We start from the raw sequence: 13,425 nt of genomic DNA, 5'->3' as shown, positions 1-13,425 counted from the left end.
GCCTTATCAGCCGTCTGGAAGCAAAACGCTTTGGTAAAATCCTTTAAAGTCACGTGACCTCCCACAGCCGGAAGAGGCAGCCTGTGTGCCTGTGAGCCTGCGCTCAGGGCAGTATGTGAGCCTGTGAGTCTGCGCAAGGGGACACAAATCGAAAAGATACGCATACAAATCCTTCCACGCATTTGTGCATCTCACGCGGCAGAAGAGTAGCAAAAATCACGTGTGTAAAGAGAGCCAACCGAAAAAACCGCTTGACTTGTAACCAATGATTTGTCTGTATTTCTGGGTCTTGAAGCAAAAACACTTCAGACACAAGTGTCTCTGTGTGTGCTTACAGACTGATCTACACATTTGCAAATCTCAGTACACATTTGCAGATGTGAATACAGATTTGTGGATTTTTTACACATTTGCAAATCTCTGTACACATTTGCAGATGTGAATACAGGTTTGTGGATTTTTTACACATTTGCAAATCTCTGTACACATTTGCAGATGTGAATACAGATTTGTGGATTTTTTACACATTTGCAAATCTCAGTACACATTTGCAGATGTGAATACAGATTTGTGGATTTTTTACACATTTGCAAATCTCTGTACACATTTGCAGATGTGAATACAGGTTTGTGGATTTTTTACACATTTGCAAATCTCTGTACACATTTGCAGATCTGAATACAGATTTGTGGATTTTTTACACATTTGCAAAACGGATTACACACAAGTAGTTTTACACATTTGCAGATTGTTGTAGAGACACCCAAATCTTCTCACACATTTACAAATCCCACTGCACACGCACAAATCGAGATACAGACACACAACTCTCCACACACATTTGCAAATGTTAAAGCTACTATTCTGGCCCCATACAGAACCGATGATGCGGAGTCGTTTCATCAACGAAGGCAGTGATTGCCATCAGCCAAAGATGGCGATCTCATGGTGCCATCGCGCATGCGTAGGAGGAATATAAAGCTGGCTGCACGAAATACGTCTTACATTTTGCGAAAAAAAAGTTAATTTTCGGGTCCCACCACTCTTTTGGACATCGAAGTTTAGGTCAAAACCGCAGCGACTTCGTATGGTTAGTGCTGTTGCAATATATATTTTTTATAGACGGTTTAGGAAGCCCCGTATTCACAGGGCATCAAAAAATTGAGATAAACTCTTGTTGTTCCTCTCCACGGAAATCTTTAGTAAAAGGCGAAAGATTTATACGATCTGAAGAGAAACGAGAGTGCATGACTTCGTCTGGACAGTCAGCCCACCTCATTCTCTCACACAGCATTGTCACTGACGGTTTTCTCAATAATGTGATCCACTGCATAAAATATCACATATTTTATGTCACATATATCAAGAGCAACATAATTTTCATTGAAGTGCACTAATACTAAAATCAAAACGCATCGGGTGAAATCACAATACAATAAAACAACCTAAACAATTTAACCTTGTGGGCGCTACGCATTGTGGGAAAGAAGTGACGTAGAAAACAAAATGTGCTTGGGGGAGGAGAGTCTTTTAGTTACAAGGTATCAGCGTAACGCTTCAACGCCGCACTGTTTGGGGTATACCAACATAAGTTATGGTCTTCACGTAGACGTCCCGCTTCTCATGCAATCTGCCTTCACTCCTACGCACAAACAAAGCGAACTGAGCTAAGAAGCTAACACAACACATACCCGTAAATTTTAACATCCTGGTTTCTGGGGCTGACGGGAGCCCCCTAGTGGTCCACCAGGACGCCCTGCTGACCAGATCCGATCTGGTCATTTATTTTTTTAAGCTGTGTAATTTATCTCATAGTACAACTTTAGTGTGTAGAAAATAGTTTAGGTTGTAATGAATGCATGTTGCCACTAGATGTCGGGGTTTGACCAGTCCTTGATGGTGAATGGATAGTGTAAATTGCAGGAGCAATGTGCCTCTAAACTGCGTGGAAGTAGATTTTTTTATGTTAAAGTTGGGAAGCAATAGTTATTCTGCAGGTGTATACGAATGCTATAATTCAGTAAAGCATAAACTCATCAGCATTTACATTCACAATCCAAGCCAACAAAGCGGCTAGGAGTACTGCATGCATGGGCATATTACTCAAACTCTTCTCATTATTATTTATACCCCACATTGTGATGGTTTGCCTTTAAAAGTATTTTCATTAGATGCTGTCAAGGCATTTGGGAGAGTTATGTGACCTTATTTGTGGTATTGGGAAAAAAAAGGTACTCAGTAACAAATTCATTAACAGACTGCTTTTAACATCCCTAAATCTACCATTTTTACAAATAGAACCTACTGTGAATACTTTCATCTGGAGCGTGGCAATGTTGCCAAAATGAATGTTTTGCCAAAATCTCTCCATCTTTTTCAGACATTACTCTTGTTTTTTTTCCCACCACAGCATTTTCTATGCATCATTGGACAGGGCCCGTTAAGGTATGAAAATATTGCTACATAAATGTAAATTCAGCGAGGCTTGGCTCCTGCTAATTTCCAGTTTTATTATTAGGCTTCCAGAATAAAATAAATAAAAATCTGTTGTTGGTTTTATTATCCCTCTTTGTCTTGGTGTTTACCAGAAGCTGGAAAAAACTTTTTTTGGTAGCAATCTTTTGTTTCCTCCTTCACATCTAGATTTCACTTTTACAGTGTAGCGGAAGTATTCTTCACTAAATCTCCGTTCCGATGGTATTAAGGTCATTTGACATCCAGTTCACCTGTTAGCAATCTGTTCAGGTATTTTCAAGTTAGACTCTTTGTTTCCAAAAATTGTCCTGATATCCCCTCAGTTCCCCCTCGGCAACAATGAGAGGCTTTGCTCACCTTCAATTCAAAACCGCATTTACCCAGAAATAGAAGACAAATGTTAAGGTTGTTTAAACCCAAGATGTTACATGTACCACCTTTTTTTTTTTTTTTTTTGTCTCTGTCTACAACTTTAAACGTAATCCCATTATGGAAGATATTGCCTTAAAATGGCCAGTCCAAAACTTCTAGAGTCCATTGACTGATATTTTTGTTACTCCAGCTGAACCAACCCCGCTGCTATCAAACCAGAGAGAAATCATTGTCTTACATCTCCACTGGCCAGATGTCGAGTCGGTTTTGTTTTCAGACATGATACTGGTGGATTGAGTGCTGCCCTCTTTGTCATTGTATCAATGGGGTTGAGCCAGGAGGTATGTTTTTTTTCTTTGTTTTACATTGCAGGGTTTCGTCTTCTTAGTCTGTTAACCCCTTCACCCTGATAGACCACGACTGCATGGGTAGGTATGCTGATGATACTACAGTGGTGGGCCTGTTCCAAAACAACTATGACCAGGCCTATAGAGAGAAATGTTGTTCTTTACTGGCTATCAGCAACAGCGGAGAAGATAGAAAGCACCAAGTTCCTGGGGGTGCAAATAATCCATCCTAGATCCAGAACACTACATCTCTGATAAAGCCACCACAGCAGCGTCTGCACTTCCCCAGAAGACTGAGGACGATACATCTGCCTGCCAAGATCCTCACTAATTTCTACCAAAGCACAATAGAGTGTACCAACCAGTGACATCTCTTTATGGTGTGGCAGTCCTTCAGACAGTGGTGAGGATGGCAGAGAAAATTACTGGGACTCTTCCCTTTATGAAGGGCATGGGGGCTGAATGCCATCTGTCACATACAGTTAAAGCCAGTGTTGTAGTACTCGAGTCCGAGACTCGAACTCGAGTCCGAGTCATTAGCTAAATTTGACTCGAACTTGGACTCGGACTCCTACATTCAGATCATTCTGACTCGGAAATTGAGAAAAAGACTCAACTTTTTTTTTATATCATTAGGCTATAATTTTAATATGTCATTAGAATATTATTTGGTGTATGATTTTAATATCTAAATGTCGTACCGTGCACGTGACGTCACCATCTCATGAGCAACGCCCCTTGCCGCTAAGGAAGGGCAAACAGTGTGAGAGCGCTCGTAGCAACCAGCCATTACACATGCAACAGATGCAACGATATGACCGACTTTTCAGCTGTTAAACTATCACAAGAGGATGTCCAGGCGCCCAGTTTACTGGTAGAACTGTGGAACAACATACCAACGTTCAGCTCAAACGATGGCTTGAGTGTCGAGGGTTCGGAAAGACTGGAAAACTGGCCAAGTTGATAGGAGGGTAAGTCGTTTTTCTCCTGCTCGGCGTTCATGGTGTCATTGGCCGTTTTTTTTTCTGTTTGTAGTCACCGTCCAGGAATCGGTATAAATTTAGTCCGGCCCGGTGGCCAAATGCATTATCATTATCCAACGGCTGTATCTCCTTGCTGCATCGACCGATATGCACCAGATTTGTTGCGAGTAATGGGGGAACGCTGCCGAATGCGTTTGTGGGAATCGCCCGGTGGACGGGCGAGGAAAATGCGTAACAGCATCTGCGGTGCCGGCCGGCGGTGTGCGAACCCCGCCGGCCGGCCGGCACCGCAGATGCTGTCACGCATTTTCCTCGCAAGTCCACCGGCAGTGGCCAATAGGCCGGAGTGCGCTTGGCTGCGAGGGCCGATCGACGCCGCTTGCGGCTTTAACATCCTTCATATGCGGCCTATCAGCGTACCTCGAGTCGCTGTTGTACGTTCCATAACAACGTTTAAAAACCATGGTTAGGAGACGTCTTAGACTTGGAAAAAGCAGTCGTTTTACCGAGTAAAACCAGGCTAACTACAGCGAAAGAGTTATTAGTGCAATGGAATGTTACTGCTTCATGTCATACATCACGGCATGTTCCTACAACGAACTTGGATCAATAGTGACTCGACTCGACTCAGATTTTTTTTTTAATGACTTGGACTTGACTCGGACTTGAACACTGGTGACTCGAACCTGGACTCGAGGCATAGTGACTTGACTACAACACTGGTTAAAGCCAAGTTGTACACACCCGCATCACAGTTATTGTGCTGCACTCTGACAAGGTACCACGGCAAGAGATGTAGAGCAGCCAAGCTAGGCAACAGCCTCATACCTCAGGTCATTAGACCTAACTGTAAAAGTCTGTAGTCCTGTTGTCAGGATGGTACAATGCAAGCCAACAAATCCAATTTTGCATAATTGTTTCATGAAAGACTTTAGTTAAATAAGGCTGCTGTATAGTTTCAGTATACGCACACCGCCACTTTACCGTCTTCTGGTCTTTAACATTTATCAACTTGTGTTTTGTAGCTGTCTGGGTTTTAAACTTTAAGTGCTGCGCCTTAGGTGTTGCTAAACCGTTTTCAACGAAATTCATTAAGGTATGCACATGTGTGCATTCTGACAAAAAAAAAAAAAAAAAAAAAAGTTCTCATAAATCAAAGGGAGTGAGACAGTTTATGGAAAGTAGCAGGACACTTTACCTAGTGTCAGGTAATCATGTAGGCGTGCCCTGGGCCGGACACCTGACTTTAATTAACTGCTGTCATCTGGGATTGGTCAAGTTTACCAGAGTTTTCTGGATTTAGAAATATCCTCACTTTTCAGCTGGATCATCTGAGCGCCGTTTTATATTTAATTGGAGTTGCTCCCATAAGAGGTAGGATCATTACAATTGTTTAGAAGCATTTTAAATGCGTTCATTCCATTCATGTCCCCATCCTTACATTCTCAATTTCTTTTGTTTTTAGAACTCAAGCTAATGTGGTCCACATAAGAAAATGTCTGCATCCAAAACTTGTCACCGCCAATAGCAGTTGAACAAGGAAACGAGCGTCAAACAAAAACATTTATTTGAATATGAATGTACGAAGATTGACAGCAGGCTGATTGTTCAGAAATTTATACAGCGGACTTGTCAGGACACCGTGTTGGCTTGCTCTGTCACCTTGGGAGGAGCATGCATAGTGATGACGCGCTTCAAATAGCAGAAATGGCTATACATTTTTTTTTAAAAAAGTTACGTTATTCTGATGAATTTCACAAGTTTCACCTCTGTACAAAAGAAATATAAATGTTTTTTTTTTTTAAAAAGTATCCAAGATTCAGTTTTAAAGTTAGAAGGTATCTGGAAACTAAAACTTGTGTTGTTGGACCTTGTGGTGACGTAGCTGTAGAACTGGCAATTGGGATCCTCGGTGCAGCTTTTCTCACACGACTTAAAGTTGTCCAGTGGAAAAAAGCGTATATCTGAATACGGGAAATCTATTCCCTCATAAACCACTTTGGTCCAACCTGTTAACAGAAGATTTTGAGAGGCACAGCAGTAGTTAAACACGAGTGTATAATCGTTTTGAACATAGAAACATGTGATGGGGTATGTACCGTTATCCAGCTGACAGGAGCGTGCTGGCAATCCAGATGTGGCCCCATTTTCAGTCCTGGGGACCATTTCAGCTTCATTATTCTTCAAGTAACATCTAAAGCCATTACTAAAAGAAAAAAGGGGGGTACATGATTTTCTGTCCTTTCATGACAATGCAGCGAAATTTCTGCACTTGCTCCCTTTTGTAGAAGAAACTACCTGACATAGGTGAAGTATGTGCATAGTGGGTGATCAGAGCACAACACCTGACATTGTTCAGGAGAGGCAGCAGCTAGAACTTCAATGTCATGTCCAGGAAGGTTGACGTTTGGAAAAAGTGTTCCCTTGCACTCTGTAGTACACAAGCAGTACAATTAGAACTCCGTTGAGTCACCTACCATTGTCATCGTTCATGAGCCAGTCAGATTACCGGTGAGGGAGGACTCTGGTTTCATCCTTTGGGAAAATCCAGAGATTCTATCCGACAGGGCTCGAACTATCGGTGTTCTCGGCACTGTCCAGCTAAATTTAAGGTTGCACTTGTACCTACACAGACACCAAATAATGTGATCTGAACAAAAACGCCTCCAACTAACATTAACTGGGAAAAAAAAAAACAAAACACAGTTGCCACACACTACTGACCTGACATTCAGCTGATTAAATGCGCCACTGAAAAAACTGAAGAACTGACAGCCAGGATCGTCGGTGCAGGCTCTCTGACACTCGTACTGATCTGCTGTGAAAAGGCTCCTGTAATCGGCTCCTGGGAAATCCACATCTTCATACAGCCCTGCTAGACATGGTCCTAGCAAGAAGTAAGTGGTAAAAAACACCCAAATGTTAAAGGGGTTTCCCTTGGTGATCACAAATATGATCTTAGAACAGCATGCTTACTCGAGTCTGGATTGCAAGATTTAAGGGAATACCCAGCAGTAGTACCCTGTTTAGGAACCTGACGACTTGGTTCTCCTGAGCTAGTGGCCTTAAGGAAGCAGTGGAAATGTCTAGTCAGGAGAAGAAAAACTAGATTAACTTGGGTAAACATGCACATATCTTCCCTACATTTGTTATATTACGTCAACAGTTTGAAGAGATCATAGATTTTTACTTCAGGGAATAAACAGTATTCTATGACCTAATGGGATAAGATCTTATTTAAACAAATGTCAGAGTGTCAATTGGTCCTTCTAAAACTAAGCAAACAGATCTTAATTACAGGCTCGTCCAGGTTCCTTACTTCCACCACTCATTCCATTTCTTTATGTTCTCCAACTTTAAATCAGCCAATTGCAATATACAATATATTTAATACAAAACATGTTGATTTTAAAACTTAACATTTTAGAAACATTAACATTTCAAATAGTCTTAGTTGCTTTAGCTTGTCGTGTACCTGTTATCATTCTTGGAGTCAGGACCAATAAATGCCCAAAAAAGACAAGACGACTCTTGGGTGCAGAGTTGCTGACAGTGTTCAGCATCAGGAGAAAAAATGACTCGGACGTCTGATCCTGGAAAGTCCCAGTCTCTCAACAGTGCAGAGTTGCACCCTAAGGAAATTAAAGAAAATGAAGCTCATTGCATTGAAACACCTAAATTTCACTTCACTAAATTAACTTACTTCAAGAAAGTTCAATATGCAATAAGAAAAAAAAAACAAAAAACAAAACCTAATACATTACCCTTTCCGAAGCTGATGTCACAGAAGTGAAGCAGACACGAAAATGCAGAGTATCTTCATCTTTTCAGCTCCTCAGCAAGGACTCAAACAACTTTGCAGCAGCCAAATTGCTTCTTTTCCTTTAATGGCAGATTGCAAACAATTTCAAGGTGCATTCCACCACCTACTCTACAAGAATAGGTAACTTCACAACCTTAATGAATTCTATTTTTTCAGTTTAGCATCATGCAAGTATGTGAGTAAAGCTTTTCTAACATTATGAATATCTTCTTTGTCCCCTTCTGTACCCAATAGTCCTTTCAAACTCCATTATTGTCCTGCCTTTTGCACTAGTGATGGTGAGATGAAGCCTCATGAGGCATTGAACCACTTGAGCCAACTGGTTCGAGAAAGGGTTCATTTCTTGGAGCTTCATGTGCACACGACACCACCTACTGGCCAAGTGTATAATCACAGCCAGCTGTATCTTAACACGTGTGATGCATATCATTTTTGTCTATTATGGCTCTTGGGAATGACTTCACAAAAGGTGTAGGACGAAATCATTTGTCTACATAAATTATGTATACACATATGTGCATAATAAAATATTGTTTGAATGTATTCTCTGTGTTTAATTATTCCTAAAATAGTAGTGTCATGTGATATGGCATGGTGTGTTATAATCAGACCTCTCAACTGTGATCAAAAGTTAAGAGTGAGATTATGCTAATTTTGGGGGCGGGGATTATGGTCAACAATTTCCCCTCAGCAGCAACACTGAAGCACACAGAGGTTCACGCTGCGTCTTTACGCACGATCCAGCTGCTGATGTCTCCTCTCTTTTCAGCTCAATGCACTTCTAGACTGTAACAGTTTATAACCTATCATCACCTTTCACAGCAACAGGTTTCTCAGTCAGTCGCCGCGCTGACCAGACAAATTTCTAGTGCTCTCGTCAGTGCGGCGGTGCGGTGGGCGGATTTTACCCCCGTTGGTGAGCTGCGGGGAAAATGCATAAATACTGTAAAGGGCTCCTATAAATGGAACAGGGGTACTGACAGATGTGAGATGAAGCCCCTGATGTTACAAGTTCTTTAAAATGACCCTTAAAAGTGCGCACCTGAATTAAAGCGCGAGGCAGCACGCCCACCGAAGCGCCACTGATTCTATGTTGATAAAAACGAAAGAGCATTAAACACAGCTAGTAACTCTCCTATTGACTTTAACTGGCACACGTTGCTACCGATGTGAGGACATTAAACGTAGTGATTCACGTTTTGAATGGTGAACGGTGATAAAAGCACCTGCTCCGAGGGAAAGGGGGGGGGGGGGGGGGGGAGCAAGCGCTGTGGCACAGAAATACGGTGCATGTAGTTAAAAAATGCAGAATTAATAAAAACGAAACTTATAAACAGACCAAGTGGCGTTTTAAACTGCATCTGGTTAGCAGAACTGTTTTATTATCCAGCATGGAGCCATGACTGGTTCTGAATGAACCGGTCATCAGGCAAACTCTGAGCCACTTCCCGAAGCAGTCACGTGGTACAGCCGGCCAGCGAGGCTTCGGCCGTCATCGTTTTCGGCTCCTCCCCTAAATGAAGCAAGCCTCGATACGCGCTTTACGGAAACGCCCCCTCCATTACTCGACACACGCCTCGAAGCCTCGGCTCATCACGTAACATCACTATTTTGCACCCTTTCCATTAGTTTCTTTCAGCTAAATATGCTACACATTTGATCAATATATGTTTAACATTTTCTTTTTCTCCACAAACTACACACTGTTGATTAGTTCGTTTTCCCTATTCTATATTGAATGGCATTTAGTAATGAATGACCTACCCGTAATCTCAGTTGTGTCTTCCTACAAATGTGGTCTTTTTATGGAATAAGAATGGGTGCGGCTGTTTGCACACCTGGTGATAAAGAGCAGAATTAGGACAATTGTTTTCTGCATGTTGTGAGAAAATCTTGATGAGTTGGGGGGGGGGGGGGGGAAAGTAATACAAGGAGAAGTTAAAGGTATTAAACCATTGCCGGCTTTTAGGAATGGAGAAAAGGTTGACGGTACATCTGTTTTATTGGATCTCCAAGACAAAACACTACCGGATAAAGTTATGATAGCTTTGATGTGAGAGGTTTATGTTCCACTAGTTCTCGGATGTTTCAGGTGTCAAAGATATGGACATGCAGAAGCTGTTAAAATGATAAGCAGTAAAGAAGGGATTCTAAAAACAAACCATGCTGAACAGAGAGTTACAGATAACAGCCAATCTACGGCAGAGTTTCCCTCAACCTACATTACATTACATAGGACAAATTGAATCCATTCCTTGCCTACATCATCAATTGTTCAGAACAAGCAAATACACATGCAGAGAAACTAAAAAAAAAAATCATTGTAAAATCCGCTGCAAATTTTTTTAATGTGAAAGATTCCTGCTGATCTTAAACAAGGGGAAGGCTCACCCTTAGGGGCTTCTCAAAGCAGTACTTAATTTTAATACTGCAATGGAACGCCTGATGTCTGGTATTAAACGTTAGAGAGTTTGAAGGAACACTTTACCACCACAGCTATGAGCCATTACTGAGGTAGGAGTCTTTAAATTGCAGCTAAAAACATGTGTTCAGACAGGCCTTTCACTCCTAGCTGTTCAACTGTGGATAACGTTTTCTTTTGTTTATTTTGTGGTCTTATTTTTCTATATAGCTCTTAAATCTGTTTTAAATTGTGTTATTCTGCACTATTTTAATCAGAATCAGAATCAAGTTTAATCGCCAAGTAGGTTTGCACATACAAGGAATTTGACTTGGTGATGATGGTCCAGACAGAAATAAAAATACAATAAAATAAAGTAAAATTGAATAAAATCAATATATATACAGAAGTAATATACATTCAGTAAACTGTGCGTTAATGTAACGCAGAAGCTCGTAAGTCCCGAACGGGGGAGAGAGACAGTGTCCAGTGTCACAGGCGGCTCTGGGCCTTGTTCATAAGGCCGGTAATCGATGGGAAAAAACTGTTCTTGTGGCGTGAGGTTCTGGTCCTGATGGACCGCAGCCTCCTGCCAGAGGGAAGTGTCTGAAATAGTCCATAACTGGGGTGCGAGGGATCAGCCACAATCTTCCCTGCACGCCTCAGAGTCCTGGAGGCGTACAGGTCCTGGAGAGACGGAAGATTGCAGCCAATCACCTTCTCTGCAGACCGGATGACACGCTGCAGTCTGCCCTTGTCCTTAGCGGTGGCACCAGCGTACCAGATGGTGATGGAGGAGGTGAGGATGGACTCAGTGATGGAGGAGTAGAACTGCACCATCCACAGTATCGATTGTGGAGTCACAGAGGGTGATGGGGGTAGCTGGGGCTGAGTTCTTCCTGAAGTCCACAACCATCTCCACTGTTTTTACAGCATTGAGCTCCAGGTTGTTCTCCCTGCACCAGGTCACCAGATGGTCAGCCTCCCACCTGTAGGCAGACTTATCAGAGATAAGTCCGATGAGAGTGGTGTCGTCCGCGAACTTCAGGAGCTTGACAGACTGATGACTGGAGGTGCAGCTATTGGTGTACAGGGAGAAGAGCAGAGGAGAAAGAACACAGCCCTGGGGGGAACCAGTGCTGATGAGCTGGGAGTCAGAGTTTTCCCAGCTTCATGTGCTGCTTCCTGTCAGACAGGAAGTCTGTGATCCACCTGCAGGTGGAGTCAGGCACATTCAGCTGGGAGAGCTTCTCCTGAAGCAGAGCTGGGATGATTGTGTTGAAGGCAGAGCTGAAATCCACAAACAGGATCCTGGCGTAGGTTCCTGCAGAGTCCAGGTGCTGGAGGATGTGGTGAAGGGCCAGGTTGACAGCGTCGTCTGCAGACCTGTTGGCTCTGTAGGCAAACTGTAGAGGGTCCAGGAGGGGATTGGTGATTTCTTTTAGGTGTGAAAGCACAAGGCGCTCAAAGGACTTCATAACCACAGAAGTCAGAGCGATGGGTCTAAAGTCATTAAGTCCTGAGGTCCTTGGCTTCTTGGGAACAGGGATGATGGTGGAGGATTTGAAGCAGGCTGGAACGTGACAGGCTGGAACGTCGCCAGTGAGGTGTTAAAAATGTCTGTGAACACTGGAGACAGCTGATCAGCACAGTGCTTCAGGGTGGATGGAGACACAGAGTCTGGTCAAGCGGCTTTCCTCAGGTTCTGTCTTCTGAATAGTTTGTTAACGTCTCTCGTGAATGGAAAGAGTTGTCACTGAGGTGGAGGTGATCTGTTGGGTGGTGTCGTGGGGGGTGGTTGCAGGACTATTTTATCCTGATATTGTCCTATATATTTTTTATATTTTATCTATTTTGTCTAAGCATCTTTTTGTTTGTATTCTAAAGCACTTTGTTCACTATATGGATAGTTGAAAGTGCTATATAAAAAATATATATATATATATATATATATATATATATATATATATATAATATATAATGTATATATATGTATATGTATCTACTCTTATGTATATGTATATATATCTAATGTCTATAGCTATATGTATATATCCTGTAGCTATATACATACATACATATACATACATATATATATATATATACATATATATATCTATATATATGTGTTATATATGTATCTCTATATCTCTCTCTCTCTCTCTCTCTCTATATCTCTCTCTCTCTGTGTGTGTGTGTCTCTCTGTGTCTCTCTCTCTCTGTGTCTCTCTCTCTCTCTCTCTCTCTCTCTCTCTCTCTCTCTCTGTCTCTCTCTCTGTCTCTCTCTCTCTATCTCTCTCTCTCTCTGTCTCTCTCTCTGTATATATATAGCACTTGTGTCTGTGTATATACATCAACTTTGATTTATTGATTGATTGACTGAATGTCAGTTTTATACAATAAGAAGCACTTTGCAGCAATTTTCATATCCCTTTCTAAGGCTTTTTGCAGTGTAGATTATGCACTGTTAGAGCCAAAACCTATCAGTGTCAGTCTTACAGAACAGGTAGTTGGGTGATTCGGAAATTATCTTTTCAACAGAACTTGGTGTGAGAAAGCTGAACATATTTATTGCCTCTTGTTTCCTTCCTGTGGTAAAAGGTATTCTGTAGGCATCAGTCCTTTTGGGATTGCCTTTCCTCTCATGTACAAATTCTGAATCAATCAGTGGTGAACACTAATTTCCACTTTTATCCTGATGAAACTGTGATGTATTCCGTAGGAAATGAAATCAGCATCTCAATTAAGCTTGTCAGCAAAGGGAGGTGAGAAAAGCAAATTTTACTCCTACCTTAAGGTTGATTTATGCATCTATCTATCTATCTATCTATCTATCTATCTATCTATCTATCTATCTATCTATCTATCTATCTATCTATCTATCTATCTATCTATCTATCTATCTATCTATCTATCTATCTATATATATGTGTATATATATATATATATATATATATATATATATATATATATATATATATATATATATATATATATATATATATTTATTTATTTATTTATTTT

General features: G+C 41.4%; 1 protein-coding gene, 1 long non-coding RNA gene and 1 other non-coding gene across 3 annotated transcripts; all 3 read right to left on the bottom strand.

Moving 5' to 3' along the window:
- Window positions 1-1,133: 1,133 nt before the first annotated feature.
- Window positions 1,134-1,247, bottom strand: LOC118565573. Its single transcript, XR_004932460.1, has one exon. It is a non-coding gene; the product is annotated as a U5 spliceosomal RNA (small nuclear RNA).
- A 4,565-nt stretch (window positions 1,248-5,812) lies between these two features.
- LOC105919520 (plasma kallikrein-like) lies at window positions 5,813-7,310 on the bottom strand. Its single transcript, XM_036145945.1, has 7 exons — window positions 7,154-7,310; window positions 6,902-7,064; window positions 6,687-6,802; window positions 6,476-6,608; window positions 6,277-6,383; window positions 6,048-6,186; window positions 5,813-5,839 (listed from the first exon to the last, which is right to left on the bottom strand). The coding sequence occupies exons 1-7, from the start codon at window positions 7,308-7,310 to the stop codon at window positions 5,836-5,838; spliced, it is 819 nt and encodes a 272-aa protein (XP_036001838.1). The 3' UTR covers window positions 5,813-5,835.
- A 375-nt stretch (window positions 7,311-7,685) lies between these two features.
- Window positions 7,686-9,786, bottom strand: LOC118565529. The gene is made up of 3 exons (XR_004932420.1): window positions 9,765-9,786; window positions 7,942-8,059; window positions 7,686-7,809 (listed from the first exon to the last, which is right to left on the bottom strand). It is a non-coding gene; the product is annotated as an uncharacterized LOC118565529 (long non-coding RNA).
- Between the last annotated feature and the right edge of the window lie 3,639 nt (window positions 9,787-13,425).

The sequence above is a fragment of the Fundulus heteroclitus genome, chromosome 13, assembly GCF_011125445.2.
Source record: "Fundulus heteroclitus isolate FHET01 chromosome 13, MU-UCD_Fhet_4.1, whole genome shotgun sequence".
Classification (NCBI taxonomy): domain Eukaryota; kingdom Metazoa; phylum Chordata; class Actinopteri; order Cyprinodontiformes; family Fundulidae; genus Fundulus; species Fundulus heteroclitus.
Note: the sequence above shows the minus strand (reverse complement) of the source record. Positions and strands in the feature narration are given on the sequence as shown.

What these genes read in the sequence shown, in the direction of transcription:
- LOC105919520 (XM_036145945.1), bottom strand. Translation starts at nt 7,310, where the DNA reads ATGTGCATGTTTACCCAAGTTAATCTAGTTTTTCTTCTCCTGACTAGA. An exon ending in ACCAGAGTCCTCCCTCACCG is followed by an intron (nt 6,609 to 6,686) that starts GTAATCTGACTG and finishes TGTGTACTACAG; the next exon opens with AGTGCAAGGGAACACTTTTT. An exon ending in CTCCTGTCAGCTGGATAACG is followed by an intron (nt 6,187 to 6,276) that starts GTACATACCCCA and finishes TTCTGTTAACAG; the next exon opens with GTTGGACCAAAGTGGTTTAT.